Source organism: Pteropus alecto, unplaced genomic scaffold (assembly GCF_000325575.1).
Source record: "Pteropus alecto unplaced genomic scaffold, ASM32557v1 scaffold134, whole genome shotgun sequence".
In the NCBI taxonomy this organism is placed as follows: domain Eukaryota; kingdom Metazoa; phylum Chordata; class Mammalia; order Chiroptera; family Pteropodidae; genus Pteropus; species Pteropus alecto.
The window spans coordinates 2,833,687-2,855,525 of NW_006436283.1; the positions used below are offsets into that span (position 1 = coordinate 2,833,687).

The window sequence follows — 21,839 nt, forward strand, 5'->3', positions numbered from 1 at the left end:
TCCCAGGCCGGGTGGCATAGTCGCAAAGGGCGCTGGTGGCCAGGGGCCCGAGTTTGGAGCCTGGCCCTGCTCCTCTGTCACTGAGAGACCTCCCCAAGCCTGGGGACAACACCCGGCCTTAACGATGTGGAGGTCAGCGAGGAAAGGTGCAGAGCACCCCTGTGGCTTAGGAGTGCTGGTCTCAGGCATCCCTCCTGTCTGCCACCCTCTGGTAAGAAGCTGGAGGCGCAGGCGGGAGTGGGGAGACCTCAGGCCAGGCAGGTGAGCGCAGCCCTGCACGTCCACTCCCAGGGGCAGCCGGGCCAGGGGCCGACTTCTGATGACCTGTGATGGCAAGTGCCGCCTTGGCCCTTGGCCTACAGAGCGGACAACCCGGCCTAGGCAGCCATGACGGAGCCACCAGTGCAGACCATGGGGGAGATGGCCCCCCCAGGACTGTCTCCCGAGCCGGAGCCTGGGGTGTTGCTGGCCATTCCCTGGCACAGCGGCCGGCCCTGGAGAAGGCCGAGGGCAGCATGGGCGGAGTCCCACGGGGTGTGTCCCTCGCCCCCACGCGGTGCCCCCCAGTCCTGCAGACGCTTTTCAGGGGAAGGGAAGGGCCGGCCACATTTGCCGTGGGCCGGCAGGGTGCTGGTGGTCACTCCACCAAAAACAGGGTCTGCGCTGGCTGCTGGCAGCACATGTCCCAGATGCAAGGGCCTGCGGGACTCCCTCGGAGGTCTCTCGGGATTTGTCGGGAGAAACAAACTTGCCAGGGCTTTTCAAGGGCGTTTGGTTAGACACCCCCAACCCCGTCACACACGCAGATTCCAGGGAACCAGAGAAAGGGGGTGCAGAGGACACACCCAGGGCCAGGCCTTGGGGTCAGGTTCCTGCAGTCACCTCCAGGAGGCCACCTTAGGTAAGGATGTCGATGTCGTCACTGCCCATGTCCCTGTCCCCAGCCCCTCTGTCCTGACTCAGGAAGCAGATGAGCGCTTACTACACACACAGACCCACTCAGACCCTTTCCGGGAAAGGCCCGGTGACGTTTCTGACTGGCACTCGGGGATTCCATCCGCAGGTGTGGGAACACCAATGGCATCCGTCCGTGGGGCTGTGTGCACTGCTCCCACCCCAAGGGGAAGGGCGGTCCCCAGGAGGCACCCGGTGGGGACCTGAGAGGTGGGGTGGGGTGGGCTCGCCCTGCCCTGCAGGAGAAACAACGCATTCCCCCAAAAAATCAGTACAATGCCGAAACAGCAGTTCAGCACGTACCCAAGATAACTGGCCGCCACAAAACGATAATTTAGAAAATATTAACATTCTCAGTCAAAATCCAATCGGTCAGCTGACGAGTCAACGAGTTCTTGCTCAACGAGCGAGCTGTCCTTTGCCAGCACTCGGTGATCAGCTGCTTGAGGCACTGGGAGTTCTGTGACCTAACTGTCCACCTCGCCCTGAGAGGGCCACGGTCACACGCAAGCAAAGGAGGTGGTGGCCGAGCGCATGCGGTGAGGCCCCAGGCCTGCGCTGCCCAGTGCCGCCACCCGCCCCCAGCCACAACCACCACGTCCAACCGGGGGTCTAAACCGCGCTGGAATTCCACAGCTAGGTGCCAAAAACCCCCAGAATGTAAAATGCTTTATTAAGAATCTTTACACTGATGCCTTTGGAATGAACTTTTCACTTCGCTTATGCGGCTGCTAGAAAATTTGAAATGACATGTGGCTATCCTTCGTGGCTCCCGTGACGTCTGTGGGACAGCGCTGTGCAGGAGGAGCCGCTCCGTGCGAGGGGCGTGAAAGCGGGAGGGACGAGTGCCTGGCCTTGCAGGGGAGGCCCAGCCTCGGAGGAGCCGGCCTCGGAGGACAAGCCATCGGGGCAGTGGTGGCTGGGGGGAGCGGGCATGCCAGCCTGGCACGTGTGACCCCGGGAGGAAGAAAGAGCAGTCGGAGTGGCTGAGCGTGGGACGAGCTCGAGACACGGCAGCAGACGGACTGGCGAGTTAGCTCGCTGGGCCTGCCGGTGGGCCCTGGACGGCCAGGCCGAATTCACTCTTTGCTCCCTGAGCCCCAGGAGCCCAAGGTCTGGCCGGGCGAGCTACCTGCCTGCGGCGGAGCTGGGGCGGAGGGCTGCGCAAGGGGACACGGACCCAGCGTGCTGTCCGTGGGGTCAGAAGGAAGACCCACGTGACGATCTGCCTGACTGGTACCAAGAGTCGAAACCCAGTCCGTGTAGAATTCAGCTGCTTTTGTTGAAAGTGGGCAGTGGAGGGAAAGTCACAGATGGCTTCACGTCTCCGAGCGTGACAGCAAAGGGAGGAACAGGCAGAGGGGGCAACTTGGGGCTGGAGAGGGGACCTGTGGAGTTTGGGGTACCGGCAGAGGGCTCTGGCGAAGTCACAAAGTACAGAGAGAAGGCTGCGGACAGAGGGCCCGGGGCTGTCCCCTGCCACCCGAGTCAGGCTCCCCCCCGAGGAACGGCGGTGGGGTGCGGGGAGGGGGTGGCTGGAGGCAGCTGCTGTGGAGGGGCTGGTGCCCGCCGCCAGTACAGACAGGGGCAGGGCGCACCGACCCTCACTGCCTCTGTCCTCTGAAGGTGCCTTGGGACGATCTCCGCTACCTTTTTGGTGAAATCATGTACGGCGGCCACATCACGGATGACTGGGACCGCCGGCTCTGCAGGACGTACCTGGTGGAGTACATCAGGGCGGAGATGCTGGAGGGAGAGATCCAGCTGGCCCCGGGGTTCCAGATCCCCCCCAACCTAGATTACAAGGTGAAAAGAACTGCCTCTCAGGGACGGCCGTCAAGGAAACATGAGCTCGCTCTGTGACACAGGGGTCACAAAGGTTAATGACGCCGTGGCCCGGCTCCCTCGTGAGAGCCTCGAGTCACAAATGGAACATCGATAATTGAGCAAGAAGCCGAGGAACCCAAATCAGAGGGTCTGAAAGGCAGCCTCTGGGGAGGGGGGACAGAGTCGTCCTTTGAGTAGCTGGGGAGCAAAGGGGGCAGGCCCAGGGCGTGGTCGGGGGGCCAGGGGGCCCATGCAGGGGGCGAGACACGGGCGGTGGTTCCGGTGAGAGCATCCCCGTGGGCACAGCTCTGCCCATGGCCTGACCAGCCATCCTTGACCAGGGCTACCACGAGTACATCGACGAGAACCTGCCCCCCGAGAGTCCCTACCTGTACGGCCTGCACCCCAATGCAGAGATTGGCTTTTTGACGGTCACCTCGGAGAAGCTGTTCCGCACGGTCTTGGAGATGCAGCCCAAAGAGAGCGACTCGGGAGCGGGTGCCGGAGTGTCCCGTGAGGAGAAGGCAGGGCTCGCCCACCCCCCACCCACCCCGGGCCAGCGGGAGGGCAGGGCCCAGGACCCGGGGTCGCAGAGCGCACCTCGAAACCTGTCAGCGGCCACACTCGCGTCCCACCTCCAGGGCGGGGTCCTCGGGGAGTGCGGCGGCCTCCGGCTTTACCCGCCGAGCACCCGCGGGCTGCCCTTCGAGCCCTGGACCCGTGGCCCTCCCAGGATGGTCTGGCCCCATGGGGACTGTTCCTCCAGAGCGTGGATGGTGGCAGTGGGCAGTCCTGCTGACACTCAAAGCAGCCTCCAGAAAGGTGAAGAGCACTTAAAAAGTCCTCACCTGTCTGGGTGACCTCTGCCACCTCAGGAGGCACTGGCACCTTTGCACTTTGTAAATCTACTCTGGACAAATTCTGTGAAAAATTAGCTAAGTGTTAGGCTTCGCAGTAAAGAGGCCAAATTCGTAATTGAAGACCCTCGGGGATCTTAGGCCCGTGAACTTCTCTTGGTCTAATGACTGAGACCAGAAGTCTACTGCTGGGCCGGCAGTGCGCCGACCACGTGCGGGCCCCTCTGTGAGACAGTCCCTACGGGCAGTCCACGTGGAAGACGAAGTCAGAATCCCACCACCATCGGGTGAGCTGACTGGGGGATGGAAGCCGCATTCAGGGACATCTGAAGGTACTAGGCTAGGGTGGCCTGATGTTCCCCTGGCCACAGCCATACGGCCTTGACAATGGGACGAGAACACTCAAACAGAGCCTCTTGGCCAAGGCTCCCTTCCCCTCATCAGACATGTGGTCGCAGCAGCAAGACCCCGTCTTCCGGGCACCTCTACTCGTCTTTGCTCCCAGATTCGGGCTGTAAATGCCCGGGGTGGGGTCCCTGGCACCGAGGGGCAGGCTGGTGGGTGCAGGTGCAGTGACGCGGCTGGCTGGGGACTGACTTCCAGGTGAAGGCCGTGCTGGATGAGGTCCTCGAGAAGATCCCAGAGACATTCAACATGGCCGAGATCATGGCCAAGGCGGCCGAAAAGACCCCCTACGTGGTGGTCGCCTTCCAAGAATGTGAACGCATGAACATCCTAACCAACGAAATGCGCCGTTCACTCAAGGAGTTGAACTTGGGGCTGAAGGTAAGAAAAACGGGTGAGCTGGGCCCCGGGGATGCGGCTCGGGACGCAGGCTGGCCGCTGCGGGCTGGCGCACTACCTCATCTGCAAAACCAACCAGCCACCCAGCCCACCGGGTGCCCTGGCCCTCAGCATTGCACGCCACTGCCCCCCCTCCACCCCCAGGCTGGGGTCGTGGGTGCTCCAGGACAGGAGAGGGAGGCCACCCAGACCGTTCCTTGCAGGAGGCGCTGGCGTGGCCACCTCAGGCATGTGCAGAGGCCCCATGCTGTGTCGGACTGCACTTCCACGAGAGCTCACGGGGCAGGCGGGTGGGTGCTCCGCCACCTTGCTGAGATCAGGGCAGACAGGGCCCATGACTGACCAGGTCTACATCCGTGCCGCATGGCACAGCCTGGCCCCCAAGCACCCGTCTATGTCCCTCAGGGGGAACTGACCATCACGACTGACATGGAAGACCTCTCCACGGCTCTGTTCTATGACACCGTGCCCGACACGTGGGTGGCCCGGGCCTACCCCTCCATGATGGGCCTGGCGGCCTGGTACGCCGACCTGCTGCTCCGCATCAGGGTAAGGACAGCCCAGGGCTCAGCGTGCCCCACCCCCAGAGCCTGCAGGAACGTGGCCCTGAGTCCCCGCCAGAGGCCTGGAGGCCCCGCTGGCCTGGCCTTTGTCAGAGCAGGGCTGGAAGGGCCAGATCCACGCCACAGAGACGCCTGACAACACAGGCACTTCCTCCTAAAGGAAGAACACGGCAGCTTCCAGCCACAGAGCGAGCTGTCCCCAGAGCCCAGGCGCTCAAGCGACACCATCAGCGCGCCACCTGCCACAGGCGGAAGCCTCTTCTCTTCAAACGCTCAGCCACCCCTCCTCGGCCCTTCCCCTCCCGTCCCCTCACTTAAAATGGAGGCAGCCCGGTAGCCAGGCCTCAGCCGCCTGCGAGGTGGGCCGCGCTCTGCGGGGGGCACACAGGGTCCCCGCGTGACCCCACTCGTGTGTCCTTCCAGGAGCTGGAGGCCTGGACGACCGACTTCGCCCTCCCCACCACCGTGTGGCTGGCCGGCTTCTTCAACCCCCAGTCCTTCCTCACGGCCATCATGCAGTCCATGGCCAGGAAGAACGAATGGCCGCTAGACAAGATGTGTCTGTCCGTGGAAGTGACCAAGAAGACCCGGGAGGACATGACTGCGCCCCCGCGAGAGGGCTCCTACGTGTACGGGCTCTTCATGGAAGGTCAGAGGGCGCTGGGCCACAGAAACTTCCAGAACTGTCCTGCTCCGCTGGAGGAGAGACTAGCTCTTGGCGGGAACAGGCTGTGCATGCCGTGAGGGGCCAGGCGGCCACGTGGGCTCGCAGTGGGCAGCTGACTGGAGACGGGTGACAGGGTTCTGAGCGTCTACTCAGCCAGAGGTCTGGAGGAGGCGGAAGCACGGCCTGGCCCTGCTTGGCTGAAGTGGCCGGCTCACCCCCAGACGTGGGTTCCACTGTTCCATGGTGACAAGGGAGTCAGCCCTCCCAAGCCCTGGGCAGGGAGCCCAGCAGAGATGTGCACTAGTGAGCGAGGCCAGGGTCCAGGCCCGCCCCCCGGCCAGAGCTCCTGTTGGAGCTGCTGCCTGCCACCCCGGGCACAGGCTGCAGGGGAGGGCGGTGCCTGCCCACCTTGTCTGCACCCGATGCCAGGCTGTCCGAGGGGCCAGGAGCGAGCAGCTGGGGGCAGAGGCCCGTATGCCGACCCCTATCCCACACCGGAGAAGGCATTTCCTTAGCCCACTGAGCTGAGTGCCAGCCACTCACCACAGACCTCTGTCCTACTCAGCAAGCAACATCACCCCTTATTGAGGGGGGGGGGCTGTGTGTCAGGGCTTGGCCAGTGAAAGCTCGGGGCCCCCCAGTTCCCACATCACCAAAGACAAGCACAGCAGCAGCCATCCCCATGTTTATTTTGAAATTAGACAGGAAACATTAACGTCATTAAATAGGATGAGTAGAAACAAGAGCAGCCCAGTTAGAGCAGACAGCAGTCGCACGTGCGTGAGGACGCAGAGTCACACTGCGCGTGTGCACACAGGCCCCGCCTCCTGCTGCTACTTAGTGGAGTCATAAAGTGGAGTGAGCTAGGAAGGCTGGCGGATGGCGCTGAAACCCCACGAATGCAACATGGAGCCGGCGGGCCGCGGCACACGGCAGCGCCTCATTACCGCCCGGTCCCCGTGTGCGAGTCCATCGTCAGCATCCCTGTGCCAGTCCAGCCCCGGCACCTGGCCTGAGCTCTCCGGGGGCGGAGCCGAGCCGGCGGACTCGGGCACCAACCTGTCTCTGCAGAGGTGGGGATCAAGGCCGGGCTCCTGTCGCTTCCGGGCCATGCCGGCCCTCACTGCGGCACTGTCCCTGCAGGAGCTCGCTGGGACACCCAGACCGGGGTCATCGCCGAAGCGCGGCTGAAGGAGCTGACGCCAGCCATGCCCGTCATCTTCGTCAAGGCCATCCCTGTGGACCGCATGGAGACCAAGAACATGTATGAGTGTCCTGTGTACAAAACGCGCATCCGCGGCCCCACCTACGTCTGGACCTTCAACTTGAAGACCAAAGAGAAGGCGGCGAAGTGGGTCCTGGCGGCCGTGGCGCTGCTCCTGCAGGTCTAGAGGCCCCTGGCCCCGACCCCAGCCCTACGCAGCTGCAGACACAGTCAGGAGCCTGCCCGCGGGGAGTGCTGACCCTCACAGGAACTGGGGTCTGCCGCCACCCCCTGAATAATCAAGGCACATCATAACCGTGTGCGTCCAGACTAGCCGGAGGGTGGGGGGCAGCGTGCAAGCGGGGGCTCGGGCTGGATTAAAGTGATGAAGTTACTGAGTTTTGCCATCTGATTCACCTGAGTCGCCCTTCAGCTTGGCTCCTGATGGCCACCAGGGGCCTGCCACAGGCTTGGGGACGAGGGCCCAATTCCCAGCAGCGGAGGCAAGTGTCCCAGGAACAACCCCAAATCCTTACCTCCCGCAGGCAGCATGCAGGGTTAGGGAGCGGCGATCCCACCCTTTGGCCAACAACCCACTGAGGGGACAGGGCACTCTGGACAGGAGCTGCCACCTCCACGCAGTCCCCTAAAGCATCACCCCTTCTCTCGAGGACAGAGAACCGTGCTCGATTCTGGAAGCGCTCCCCACAAAGTGCTCCAGAGGCACCGTCTCCATGTAGCCATAGTGCCTCCCCATCAACTGCCCACTTCCTGAAATTGCTGAGGACCAGGCACATGACCATGGATTTGGGGACCAGCGTAGATGTGTGCGTGCTGGGAGGCCACAGGCTTCCACAAAGGACTGCCCGGGCCATGAGCCCGTTTCCTGGGGCGGCACTGCTGCCTGCCTCCAGCAGCCTAATTCGCCACGTGGGGCTGGCAGGGGGGCCGGGCCCTGTGGCAGTGCAGGAAACCGATTCCAAACCAGCGGTCTGCGACGCGGGGACAAGCGCTGCAAGCCTAGCACCCTGTCCCCTGGGCAAGTCCCTCGGCCTGTCTGCTTCAGGCCTCTGAACCTGTGCAGGGGAACAGGACTTAGGAAAACAATCGTGCCCAACAGGACACGATTCACAAGCGTGCACAGCCTACTGCACGACGTGGCCAGCGGGGAAGGTCCCTGCTCGTCCCTCCTCACTCCGTGGGCTCCTGCCCCGAGGGCAGAGGTGGCTGCTGTGGTGCTGATGCCAAGGCCACCCGGGCCTGGTCTGACGGGTAACGGGGGGGTTTCTATCTGCCACCAGAGTGAGACCAGCGAGCCCCATGCCACAGTGACACAGGACATCTTAGCATCTGAGGCTGGCCCAGGCATTGGGATGCAGGCAAGAGGAGGAGCCGGGCTGGGAAACGGCGGGCACGGACTCCAGAGGGGCCCATGGGCTGGCCCCCTGGGTGCTAACGCCGAGGCAAGGCAGCCCCGAGGGACGCCAAGCTGTGCTCTGAGTCCCCCCTCGATCCTATAGTTTTGTGAAAACTTTTTTTCTGAGAATTCTCACCCAAACCATGGGAGAAGAAAAGGACCTGGAAGCCCTAAATCTGAGGCTAAGTCGCAGCCAGCCTGGGACCCCGCAGGGCTGAGAGGGGGAAGGAGGACAAACGTCCCTCACCCCTGCTCCCTGTGCCCATCGGGCTGCAGCCAGGAAGGCAGGAGACTGGCCGCCCGGCAACCACCTATGCTGGCCAGAAGGGGTCACTGCAGCCCTTTGTGTCCAGGCCCGAGGGACAGGAGCGTCACTCCTGGCAAAGGAGGAGATAAAACAACCAGTGGCCACCAGGCAACTCATTTCCGATCCCCGGCGATAACCGCAAAATGGAAAGGTTTCCAGTTCTGCCATCGGAGCCTGAACCGGTCACTTATTCGGCAGCACACGCTGTGGGTGGGTGAAGGAACCGCCTCCGGACTTTCCAAGAGACGGCTCAGCTCGGGGCTGCAGTCCAGCACGGGGAAACAGCGACTGGCACGACCGGCTGTGCACGTGGAGGTGCGGGGAGGCCGGGCACCACTGCGCACCTGCCCTCGGCCAGGCAGAGAAGGGGCGGGGGGCGGGGCGGTGGTTTGGGGGCGTGTCTCGCAGATAATCGGCAGAGATAGAGAGAGCGGGCGGGACAGCTCAGCCAGGCTGGGGGAGTGTTTACTCTGGTCCCACAAAAAAAGTGTTTGCCGGGAGCCTCTCTCCAAACAGAAACCCAGTGCCCTGGCACATTCTTTTGGCTTCTCCGGTCTGACTGTCCCACAGGACAATTTAATAACTAGTTAGAAGGCAAACAGTGTTACGGGGGCAGCGCGGCCCTGGCCACACTCCGCTGAGCCCTGCAGGCTGCGTGTCGGCGGCAGGGGTGGCGAGCGGGACTGCAGATGCTCTTGGCGCCGGAGCTGCCCCAGCTGCCCCATGCACACGGCAAGCCCCTGGGGGCCAGGCCAGCCGCAGCCTTCAAGGACCCTGAAGGTGACTGTCAGAGCCACCAGCCCATGCGAGAGAGAAGAGTAAAGCTGCTTCCAGAGGCCACGTGCAGGGGTGGCCCTAACCTCACTCCCCGGAGGACAGGCTGCCACGCCCGGGCCGAGCCTTCTCCTGGAAGGGCTTTTTTCTCTGTGCAAGGTTCAAGCTGCCAACGCAGAGATGGGGCAGTGGTTTTATAAATACCAGCGATGCGTTTTAAAGATGCCCTGCTGTGAGGTGACACAAAAAGCTTTGAGAAGATCCAATAAAAATGAGATTAATTCTTCAACAGATAAACTGTAAGGGAAAAAAAACCAGAGACCCCTATGGATTAAATGAGTCTCAGGTGACATGTCACCAATCACCAGGTGTGGAACTTAGAGAGACCTCTAGTCAAACGCATCAAAAAATTAGAAGAAAATAAAAAATACTAGACAATTGGAGTTGTGAACAGGGTTCTGGGTATTTGAGGACGATGAGCCATTCTTGCTAACGTTTGAATCAGGTGTGATGCTGGTATAATGTTTGGAGTTTTTTGTGGGCTTTTTTTAAGAGTATGTTTTAGGGGGCCCAAGGGAACCCACATTGCAAACGAGGAGTCTGATACTGAAAGATGCGCCCCTCCCCACAACCATCCCCATCCCCCACCCCGTGAGGGCTGGACAGCCCCGCCGGAGGACCCCGGAAGACTGACCCCGTCTGGGGCCCTCTGTGGGTGAGGTCAGTGTCTGAGGGGATCTGGAACACAGACAGCCACTCGGGAGAGGCACCCCGTCTAACGGCAGCCGCACCCCCTGGTGTCCGGACAGTGAGGGACGTTCAGGCTGCGCCTACTCGCGGGGCAGAGAGGCAGCCTCTGGTGCCAGTGGCGGGCTCCCCGTGGGTGGGCAGAGGCATCCCGCACGGAGAACGGGGCACCTCCGTAAGGGCACCTCCCAGAAATGTCGGGGTGGAGGCCCCGCCCCAGCGTCTGGGCCACACTCCCCCACCCCGGCGAGCCGCCGGCCCGGGCAGCAAGCCAGAACCCTCCCGACCACTGCTGCCGCCAAGCCACGTGCGCAGCCCCGGGGGGCATACAGACTCTGCCTCTGTGTCCCCACGGCCACTGGGCCCTTGCCCCAGGGCCAGTGGGGCAGACGGGCACTCCATGACACGGAGCCCAGCACAGCGACCCGGGACTTGTGGAGAGGGCACGTGACGAAAGGTGAAAGGGCTGCCCAGTTTAGCATCAGGCTTCAGACACTTCGATGATAAGTGTCCCCGACCCGAGAGAGACAGTACTCCTAAGCGACCCACGGATGGGCAAGAGCCTGGGCACTCCTGCTGGGGAACCGCACGGGGTGGGCACTAAAGGTGGCACCTGTCATCCTCAGAAGAAGTTCTTAATCAGCGGAGTCACCAGCTTCACCCACAGCTTCACCTGCCGACTCGGCTGCTCGAAGGTGGCGGCGGACACGGCACCTGACCTCAGGTAGAGCTGCTCCTGCTCCTGAGGGAGAGGGACGACAGGAGTCAGGGCGGCCGCCAGACAGCGGTGCCGGGCGGGAGGCCAGGCCGCACACGCCACCCCGCTAGAACATTCCCTCGGAAAGCCAGGATGCCCGTGGTCCTCAACTTTTAAGACCCAGACGCACATGGAACAGGCGACTGAGAGCTGAAGAAACGTCTGCCCTCGCTAAGTGAGGTCCTGCACATTAGTCATTACTTTTAAACAAGAAGTCTTTCTTCTCTCAAATCGGCACACCGCTGGTGGCACACCAGCCATCTCTGCGGGGGGCAAGCTAGCAACAGGTCTCCGAAGCCTCAAGCTCAACTTGCAAGAGTTTATTTCAAGAAAATAACCATGCTTTCAGATTTCTGACACTGATATTAATCATAGCGACATTTATACCAGGGAAAATACTGGAAACCACCTAAATGTCCCACAGCTAATGAAACAGAATCAACCCATATGACGAGCCGACACTCACCACGAGGTGAGCATTCTAGAAAAGCGTTTGTTAATAACGTGGGAAAGTGCACAACGTGTTAAACTGAAGACGAAGACATGAGACTCTACCGCTGACCCCGACTCCACCAGAAAGCGAGCGAGCCACGCCTGTCCGCACGCGCGCAGAATGACACGGGGTGAGATGATCTCGGGGCTCAGCTCTGGATGCGCGGCCGAGGTTCTGCTCACTTTCTTAATGCTTACGATGGACGTTTATTACGTTCGTATCCAAAAACGAGTTAAGAAACGCTGACTAAGCCCTGTCATAAACTGCGTCTGGAATCGCTGCAGGAGAAACCATCCCTCGTAAACGTGTCCTCCCCACGCTGCTCCCTTTCGTCAGGGACGGCCGTCTCTGGGCCCTCTGTCCCCTTAGCTACAAAATCCCGACCACCCCACACCACCATGAGGACCCAGCGGCAATGGCTACGGAAACGCTCTGTCCACTGCAGGACCAGCAGCGCCAGGGCGAACGCTGGATGGAGCTCCCCGCGGGCTCGCCGGACCCAGTGGGAGGGGATGGAGGACACCGCGCCCGCCGGGGCATTGCAGAGCGGTCCCCAGCCTCTCCCGGCGCGTGTCTCCTGCCCCCCCTGCCTGTTTCTGGTGCTGGCTCCATGGCCGGGAACCCCGCGCCCTGGGGCCTGGGGCAGGCGGCGCTCCCGATCCAGGGGACTGTCCTGTTCCACTCTGACCCACTGGACTCCCAGCTGCTGCTGCAAGGGACCCAGTCCCTGGCCAGTGTGCCTGACGGAGGAGCCAGCCTCGGTCTCAAGGGGCTGGTTTGCCCAAGTCTCCACAGACTGGCTCCAGCTCTATGTTTTCACATGAATACGCAGCCAAGATTTCAATTAAATTACCAGAAACACTTAAGTTTCCTCCCAGACTCCACAACAGGCATGGAGGAGGAAGTCAGCTGACGGGGGTCACAATGCTATTCGAGGGAGTCTTTCTGGGGTCACAAGTGGTAAACCGTGTTCTCTGAACAAAACCAGGAAGCGTTCAGTTTCATTGTCTGTGCTAAGTGGAGGGAGGGGCTTCAGGTTCTGACAAAAATATCTCCCGTTGCCGGTCCCACGAGGCCCGCATGGGGCCCTTCCCCGCATCCCAAGGAGGGCTCCAGGGCGGCTTCTGGGAGCAGGCGCCTGGGCACCGGGGTTCCCGGGACTTTCTGGGCTGTGGGGAGGTTGTGAGGGGGGCCGTCCCAGGATCGGGCCCCACACGGCACCCTCTAGAGGCGGGGCTACACTCCCAGTATGTCAGCACACTGGAGGAACTCTCTAGAACTCTGTGCATCTCAAAGGCACAGAAGTCAAAATGCCTCTAAGGAATGGGGCGGGGGGTGGGGGGGGACTGCAGCTTGCAGTGGGCAGGAGCTGCCACTCTCCCACACCAAGAGCCCCTGGGATTCAGGTTTGGGAAGAAAGAGAAAACATCTCAAGTATGTCATTTGGGAAAGCAGCTCCTAACCACAACCCGCCAAGCTTTTCTCAATACCAGGATGTGGGTTCAGTCCCCTTACTACAGAGGTGGAGGAGAGCGGCCAGCACCAGGGCCCTGGGCGCAGGCCTGGGGGACCTGCTCCCCGCAGTCAGCCCAGGTCCACGGAGACCTTGCCCTGTCTAGGCCAAGTTCGCACCAAGGACTGCCCTGACGGGGGCAGAGCCTCAGAGACGAGGCGTCTGGAGACCCAGCTCTCTGCGACGAGGCGGCAGGCCAGGAGACGAAGCTGCAGGCCCGCACCCGGCACGCCAGTCTGGCTGCGAGGCCAGCGTCCCCTGCAGGGACCTCGGCTGCGGGGGCTCCCTCAGTCATTTGCTGGAAGCCTGGCTTTAGCCAGAAACCTGCTGAGCGGATCAGATTCGACCGCTGGCCACCCAGAGCATGACCGCTGCCACTTCCTCTCGCCCCTGGTCATGAAGCCCTTCCCGGCACCAAGGCCCCACTCAGTCAGACGACATTCCCAGATCGCAGGAGGCAGATCCCAGGGACAAGGCCGTGACCATTTCCTCCTCCGTCAACAAAGGCTCCAATGATTTCGCAACAAGAATTCCCGACCGCTGGAGAAGAAAAGCTCCAGCCACCGGCCGAGGCCTCAAGGCCTGGCCTGCAGCGGGGTTATCTGTATTCCCGTGACTCGGGGGGAAGCTGCGACCGTCCATGGACGAGCTTTGTTGTAAGTGTCTCCTAGCGTCCAGACACGGGTACTGTGCTCACGTTCTTGAAAGTCCATGGCTGCCGTGACAGACCTTCACACGAGAGCTCTACGAAAGTCCAGCAGCTTTCTGTTTCTCTCTACGCTCGGCAGGGCGAGCCTGGCCAGCGAGCAGGGAGGGCCGAGACCGGGCGGGCCCCTCGGGAAGCAAGCCACCGCTGCGTTCCTCCCCTGCTTCTCTGGACCTGACGGTGGTCGCCAGCCACCCAGCAGCATGGGGCTCAGGGTCCCTGACCCCGTGACCCTCCGGCCCGAGCTCGGAATGAGGCCGCTCTCCCAACTTCCAAACGCCCGAGCGCAGACCCAGTCACGCGCTCTGGAAAGTCTCTTCCAGGGGGCCGGAGAGGAGGGTCCTCGGAGGGCCACCTGCGCTCGGTCGTCGCACACCAACGGGCGAGCCAGCCAGAGCGACAGGTCTCCCCTCAGGCCCCTGCCACTGCCGGCGGGAAGGGTGCCGCCTCTCCCTCACGGCCGCAGCGAAGCAGCCTCACCACCACGACGCGCACAAAAAACCACGCAACTCTGAGACACCCGCACTTCCCAAGGATGACGGACCCCGACTTGCCCACGCTCCGTGCCCAGACGTGGGTAGGACGCAGAGGCAGCCCATGCCCACGCCCGGCCTCCAGACCCTGCTCCTGGCCTGGCACGTCCAGGCCTGCTCTCCGCCGCCTCCAGCATATCCAATCCCAAACCAGCCCAAGCCAGATCAGCACCCAGTGAAAGGACTCTGGAACAAAATAAACAGAACCCAGACCATCAGTGCAGAAGGACTGCCAGTCAAGGGCACAGAAGCCTGTGCGTGGACGTCAAGCCTCTGGGACCACTTGGTCCCTGGGGCCACCCTCTGCACTGGCGCTCCGGTCCCTGAGGGCTGGCCTCCCTTTCCAGCTCCTGTCTCTCCTCAGACACTGCTCCCCGCGTGCGCCTCTGCCCGGGGGCCCAGCTGCCCGCCAGGGATCTGCATTCTGGGAAGAGGCTGGGAGCTGCCATGTTCCTGTCCCCGTGAGAACACACTGTTCCCCTCTCGCAGGAAGCGGCCCTCGGGAGGAAGCGGCCACACTGGCCGGAGGCGGCTCAGCGGGCAGAGGGCATGAGGCTGCAACGGGCAGCCCGCAGCAGGCTCCTCTCGGCACCGGTCACTCCCGCCGCCTGCAGGCGGGCGCAGACTCCAGCTCTTTCTCGCTCTGCTCTCAGTCCCCGGAGGGCCATGGCTCTTAGGGAACCAGGGACACGGGGGGCTGAGCACCCGGGCACACCCCACTCGCCCAGACCGACCTGGTGAAGCTGCTGCTGCAGGGCCCGGTTTTCCGTCACGATGGCGATCTGGGCCTCCAGGTCCCGGTGGACTGACCTGTACCCAAAATTAGGAGAGCCAATCAACGTGAGACAGGGCAGGCTGCTCCCGGCCAGGTACAGCCAGAGGCCTGCAGGGAAAAGGAGACGTGCAGACAGGAAGTGAGCACAGCATCTGCGAAGCCACTCCACACCCCAGTCCAACCCAAGGGAGATGCAGCCCACCCGGGGCACTGGGGGCCACAGGCGCAGCAAGCCGGGGGAGCAGGCCGACCCGGGCCCTGCATCCCTCCGCGGCCCCAGGTGCTGCCACGGTCTGCGGGCAGCTCACGGGGATGGCTCCTTGTTCTTGCTGCGGGCCCTCTTCTCAAGCACGACAGGAAATAGGTCCTTAAAGAGGACACGGTGATGCCCGTGCTTAGGCTCTGCCCCCCCATGCCAAACGGCCTCCCCCCACCCTGCCACCCCAGAGCTCAGGGCCTCTAATCCCTGCTCTCCAAACTGCCTCGGCCACAGCCTGGCCACTGGAGCTCAGCCCACTTGGCTGGTGGCTCCATCGTCCTTCTATGAGCACCAAGAGGAAGAAGCCACCGCCATGCTAAAACAGGGGGCTGGGAACAGCAGATGTGGGCTGTCATATGGGAGTGACAAAGGCACTTGTCAGGTTATTGCATTCTCTGTCTACCGGAGGACAAGCCGTGCCCTTCCTACTGAGGGACACACTCTCCCTACTGCAGGTTCTAACGTGCCACAAAGGACTGGGAGCCCAGAAGGCGCTGAAGTAAGCAACTGCCAGGGGTTCGGGGACTCCTAGGCCGGACAATGTCCACTAGAGACCAAGGGAGGGATGATGTGTGAGGCCCTGCGAGTCTGCCCCGCCCCAGAGAACACGGCTCCCCTTTCTGCTGGAAAACGAACCGGCTGATGTCACACTCAGAGACAAGGCAGAGCACAGCACGAGCAGCCATGTGGTCGTGGTTCCCATGTGTCTCCTTGCCCTAGACTCCTGCCACCTCTACAACACCATGGTGACATCTCTGTAACGAAGGTCACGGATTCTCGCAGAACCTAAAGCGTCGCAGAACGCAGTACGGGCAGGCCCTCTGCTCTGCACCCTGTGGCCCCCACCCCGTCGCCTCTCCAGAGTTGCAGTGCTGGCCCGCACGGTCCAGTTCCTTTGGAACAACTGCTCCCACAAGGACCACTCCCAACCCCAGAGGACGTCTGCTGCCCTAGCCGCCCTCCCTCCCACAGGGCCCAGACCTGCGCCTGGCCTCTGCAGCATGTGACACCCTCACGAGCACCAAGGACGCTTGGCCCAGCAAGGAGTTGGTCCCCAGCTCCTGTGCAGGGCTCCCCGACTCGCAGCCAGCCTCCTCATGCCCTCCCCGTCTCCCTCTCAACACGGGTCTCTCCTCTGCCAATGCGACCCTTTCGAAGGGTCCATGGCCATGCATGATCCTCACCAGTGAATCAACAACATGTGACACACGCCGTGCTCCTCAAATAGAACAGCTTGGGTAAGAGATGACGGTGCCCTGCTGCCTGTTCCTGTAACGTGCCTGACCCTTCGACATACACACAGGGCTCGTGGCAACACCGCCTGCTCGCCTGTGTGCAGCGCTAAATGAACTACACTGTCCCCCTGGGCCGCTGCCGTGCAGGAACCACACGGCGAGCCTTACCCTGCGCCGAGAGAGCACGAGGAGGGCAGCGGGCACGCACTCCAAGCAAGATGGCCGCATCTGTCTCGTGCGCATACACCAGGCTGACACCCAGCCCACCCACCCCACACGGGGCCTGGAGCTGGGAGGGAAAAGGCGACACATGGGCAGATCTCCACCAGCCTCAGAATAAAGGGAAGCGCTTCGGCCACCTACTGTGACGGTCCCAAGTCTTCTAATGCCAAGATCGGCCCCTTAAACCCACGGGGTCCGCTCAGTGCTACTTGTCCAGCCAGAGGCGGCAGGCGAGACTGAACGGAAGAGAGAGAGGCCCAACACCCACGTGGCTGACATGGGTGCCAGCTGATGAGACTCATACCACCCTGTCCGTCCAAGGCTCCTGGACCACAGGGTCTGGTGGGGAGGGGCCTGATCCTACCGGTACTTTTTATTTGTAAAAACTGCCCTGACACCGATCTGTCACGAAGCAACCAAGGGGTCCAGCCGTCAGAGGCAGGCAGGCCATCTCCCCCGACCCCGACAACCCCCGACACGCACCACTGCTCCTCAACCTGCTCTCGTCACTGAACCCCTGCAAGGAGGTTTTCAGAACCCTTTTGACTAACCGTCACGCCCCAAATGAAACTTTATTGTCACGGATACACGGTCCCCGTTTGCGTACTCCCTGCAGGCATACCCGTGCTTCACGTGTAAAAAGACCACGAGATTCCCAGCACCCTCCCCAAGGCCCGGGGACGCAGGACACACGCCTCCTGCCTGTCCTTCTCACCTCCCGGCCACCTTCTCACCTCTCACCTCTCTGCCTCCCCCGTACCTCTCCTCTCTCCTCGCAGCCCGGGCTGGACTCCGGGTGAGCCCTCGGGATTAAAGAGGCGCACACGCGTCGACCCTACTGACCACTCTGGGGAGGCCCGCGACCAGCCCTCCAACCTCCCTGCGGTCTGACGTGTCCTGACACTTTTCTCCAACGAAAAGAAAATAAAGACCATAAATGGCGTGACGGGTGGCTTCACAGGGCCCACGCCCACGGGGGACAACGTTTCCTCTGGACTGACGCAGGCCGGCCAGGAGTGTTCAGCTCTGTTCTGTGCCCTGGGGACAGCTGGGAACCGGTCCCCGGGACAGGGGAGAGAGAGACTCTGCCGAGCTCTTTTATCCCTTGGGTCCCGATGCTGGCGAGTACACACGGGAACAGTCAGCACAGGACCCACCATGGGAAGCACGACACTTCCCAGGCCCCCTGAAACCTGTCATCGAGCCCCAGCTCCCCACCCCGGGCCTGCCCAGGAGCCCAGAGTAGGGTGGCTCCAGGCCAGAGCACAGCAGGAGGACTGAGCCTGGGCGGTTCAGGGCAGGGAGCCGTGCTCGGGCTTCAGGGGTCAGAGGATGGCTGGACTGGAGTCCCAAGACCTCTGCTCCCAGCCCTGGACCGGACGGCCTCTCTGCGCCCCAGGCCTCCTCTTTAGAAAGGGGGCGCCTGGTCCTGCCCGACTCACGCCGACCAGCCCTTCTCCACCCAGGCCAGCGTCACTCTGCAGGGCGACCCGGTTCCCGAAGGGCCTGGCCACCTCCCAGTCCCACTGCCCACCGCTCCCAGCCCTCCTCCCTCCACTCCTGGCCAAGCCTCCCAGAGCTGCTTTTCAAGCCTAGTGTGGCCTCAGGGCTTCCCAGTTCTGTTCCCCCGTGTCACCTCCTCAGAGAGGCCCTCCCCATCCTGTCAGCCTGGATTCCCTCCTCCTGCCATTACATTCACCTGCTTGCCATCCGCCTCCCACTGAACCATGGGCCTCAGGAGAACCGGGAGTCAGCGTGTCTCATTCCCAAGGACTTACTCCCATATCTTGAATGCTGCCTGGCATAAGGCAGGCCCTCGATAAACATTTGAATAAAATAAATGAGAACAGCATGGCCTCTTCCAACAACCAATGATTAAATTAGGCATGAAAAAGCTTTGGGGTTCTAAAGCAGAAACTCGTGAACACTTTGAGTTAGAGACCTTCTCTGAGCATCGCTCCAAGACAGATTCAAACATATGCCCCCCACCTCCTCCCACGGTATTCTGCAATAAAGCTCAGGGGGTTCTCAGACCCCTGTGAAACAAGAGAGGACAGAAGATGTCTCGGTCCTCTCCTGGGATGGATAAGCATCCGCCCATCCTGACACAAAATAGCATGAAACGCTCTAAGAGGCCCCAAAGTTGGTGCATGTGTCAGTATAAGGTGGCAATCCATGGCCCTGCCGCCAGAGCACACCTGCACATCTGGTTCCCAAGTGAAATTACCCCGCGTGCTCCAGGAAAGATGGGGTGGAGCTGCCCCAGCAGCCACGGCAAGTTCTCTTTTGGGCACTATGCCAAGTGGCCTATCGGGAAAGCAGTAAAAATAGTGACAATTCTCACAATCATTAACAGATTCCTGTCAGCATGAGCCAGAAATCTCTTCATCCAACGGCCCGGCCCCGCCCTAGCCACACACACCACTGTGGAGATAGAATATCACTGTGTCCAGATGATTCAAAGTCAAGGACTCAAAACTCACTTTCTGACCCTCCCCCTGACACACCTGCCTGCAGGTGCAGCCGTGTCCCCCAGTGAGGACTTGGCCCCACTTAAGGGGCTGCTGGCTAGGGCTGGGCAAGGCCAGGAGAGCTGGGCGCTTCCTGCTCCCAGCAAGGCACTTGGGCCCACCCTTTGCACAGAGCCAGAGCTGAGACGGTGTGAGGAGGAGGCTGCCATACTTCACACTCACGTGGGCCCCCGAAGCCTTCTGAGAGGTCGGCATGCCGGCACGCGGCAGACACGGCACTCTGAAGTGCTGACGAAGCCACTGTGCGCCCAGCCCCCGGGACCCTGCTCTCAACCAGGACCAGGTGTAAACGAGGAATCCTGGGAAGCTGCCAAGATGCCCACAGCAAGGGATGGGGATGAATAAACAGGCTGTGTGACATCCGGACGACGGAACACTGTTCAGCGTTAAAACACAATCAGCCACTGAACCAGGAAAAGACGCAGAGAAACGCTCAGCGCACATTCCTAAGTGAAGGACGCCACTCGGAAGAGGCCACACACTGCGATTCCAACTATCTGACGTTCTGGAAAAGGCAAGACTCTGGAGACAGGAAAGAGATCAGTGGTGGCCGGGGAGAGAGGGGAGGGGAGGGAGGGACAGACAGAGCACAGAGGGTTTTTAGGGCAGAGAAAATACTCCATGTGACACCGCAGTGGGGGGTACGTGTCATTTCTCATTCGTCCAATTTCTCATTTCCCAGAGAGCACGCCACCAAGGGGACCCGGACGTGAACCGTGGATTCTGGGTGACAATCTGTCAGTTCGTCAGCTGTAGCCAACGCGCCGCCCAGGGCCCCGGCACCCAAAGCTGAGCAGCTGCGGGGCAGGAGTCCTGGGGAAGCTCCATCCTCGCAATGCTGCTGTGAGCCTGAAACTGCTCTGAAAAGTTAAGTCTTTAAAATAATAAATAAAACAAATAAACAAAAGGGTACGAACTTTCAGTCACAAGAAAAAATTTTAGCACGTGAGCTACCAGATGCAAAGCACAGTGCCTGGCACCTGACACCTGCACAGTGAACGAGAGCAGGCGCAGAGAAGGAAGCAGATCCCCAGCGTCCACTTGGGTGGATCTCCTGTGGCATTCGAGGTGCTTTCCATTAAGAGGGCCGTGCCAGCCCCGCTCCCAGAGCCCTGTCCCACCACGCCCACCGAGAAGCGGGGGCCGGGTACCAGGAACTGATACACTGTGAATCACAACAGTTCCCAGCTGACCGATGTCTAACGTGGACCCCCGCCCCCCAACAGCCCCTACGGAGGCCGAGACGCAGGTCAGGCCTCTGGCTTCACTGACCCTTGGGAGAGCAGCAGCAAAGCAACAGGGACGCCTCCCCTCGCCAAGGTACCCCAGACCTCCTGCTGCCTGTCCACCGTGCGTGACATGTCACCCTTCTCTCCTGAGTGCGAGCCAGGACCATCGCCTCATTTTACACATAAGTTGAACCAGGTCCTTCCACTTTTGGAAAAGATAAACTTGGCCTGAGAACCAGGCTCCGAGACTCCAAGTCTGGTAACTTCTCCACTGAATCACATTTACACAGAACACTCCTTACTATTTTGAATAGGCGATCTTTGCCAAAATCCAAATAAAAACTAAACAGACGAACCGGGCTGCAAAAGGAGCCTCTAGCACGTGCCTTTAAACAGTGGACGGTCCCTCTGGTTCCCTGAAGCAGCTCAATTCACGAGAACGTGACGTACGTTCAATCCGCTAGGGAACCAGCCCGCACGCCAGGGAGGCAGCCTCTACGCAGCACGCCGCACAAAGCCGGCGCTGCTGCAGCCGCAGCCACGTCGCCCCACACCGTCCTTCCAGCAAGGACTGGGAGCCCATCTTCCCGACAGTGCGTGTGAGACGAACACACTAAATACACCCCAGCCCTTGGAACTTCCTGTCACCAGACTGAACATCATCCACTGGCACCTGCCGCCCGGTGGAGTTACGCCCAGCGGAAAGCCGTTTCTCACCCCTCATCCTGTCTGCTTCCTGCGGGCAGGGACCAAGCAGGGCTTTCTCACATCGCCACGCTCACAGAGCCACCAGTGGGTGCAACGCACAGTCAGCCTCAGAGCCTCTCGCTGCCCGGCGCCCAGGGGTGTGCCATGCTGACAAACGGAATGCTGTGGGAGGCGCAGGATTCGGAAGCAGTGAACAGTGTCCAGTTCACTTTCCTCCCCCGAGGGCCCCTGAGAGCAGGAGCTGAGACGGTCCCAAGCCTGTCCTGCAGGAACTTGAGTGAGGGAACGGTGATCCCGGCTCCTCAGCCATCGGCAGGAATTTTCCAGGGTCCAGACAGACACACCTGAACACATGCCCCGCTTGCACCCAGCACAGAAGACAGCAGATGGCCCACCACCCCACCCACCTAAATCCACGTCCCCAGCTGGGCCGCCTGCTCATCCCATCCAGGCTGCGTCTCCCAGGCTGCCTTGGGGGAAGTGTGACCAACAAAAGATGAGCCAGAAAGGGGGTGACTTGAGACCGCACTACCGATCACAGCCACTGAGCAGATAAGGGCGCCTCTCAGTTCAGCACTGACTGACACCTTTGACCCCTGGGTCCTGGCTGTAGGGCGAGGTCTTTTCTGCTCACAAGAAATCCCTCTCCCCGCCTCTGCCCCCACTCTCACCCTCTCTCACTCTCGCTCACGCTCGCCCTGGGATCCCCGGCCTTCCCCAGTAACCCAGAGCGCAGGGCCCCACCCACGGCAGGGCA

The 21,839-nt window shown here is 61.4% G+C and overlaps 2 protein-coding genes across 2 annotated transcripts in view; one reads left to right on the forward strand and one right to left on the reverse strand.

Annotated features, from left to right (window-relative positions):
• The window catches only part of DNAH17 (dynein axonemal heavy chain 17), a 111,643-nt gene extending 103,363 nt beyond the window's left edge, over window positions 1–8,280 (forward strand). Inside the window, 6 exon segments of the mRNA XM_025047110.1 lie at window positions 2,581–2,760; window positions 3,123–3,305; window positions 4,242–4,424; window positions 4,848–4,991; window positions 5,429–5,654; window positions 6,816–8,280. Of these exon segments, the coding sequence (XP_024902878.1) occupies window positions 2,581–2,760; window positions 3,123–3,305; window positions 4,242–4,424; window positions 4,848–4,991; window positions 5,429–5,654; window positions 6,816–7,063 (1,164 nt within the window). The 3' untranslated portion in view covers window positions 7,064–8,280.
• The window catches only part of PGS1 (phosphatidylglycerophosphate synthase 1), a 34,989-nt gene continuing 19,489 nt past the window's right edge, over window positions 6,340–21,839 (reverse strand). The window contains exons 9-11 of the mRNA XM_025047111.1: window positions 14,858–15,006; window positions 10,735–10,863; window positions 6,340–6,908 (exon numbers count right to left, since the gene is read on the reverse strand). Of these exons, the coding sequence (XP_024902879.1) occupies window positions 10,744–10,863; window positions 14,858–15,006 (269 nt within the window). The 3' untranslated portion in view covers window positions 6,340–6,908; window positions 10,735–10,743. The remainder of the gene's footprint in view (window positions 6,909–10,734; window positions 10,864–14,857; window positions 15,007–21,839) is intronic.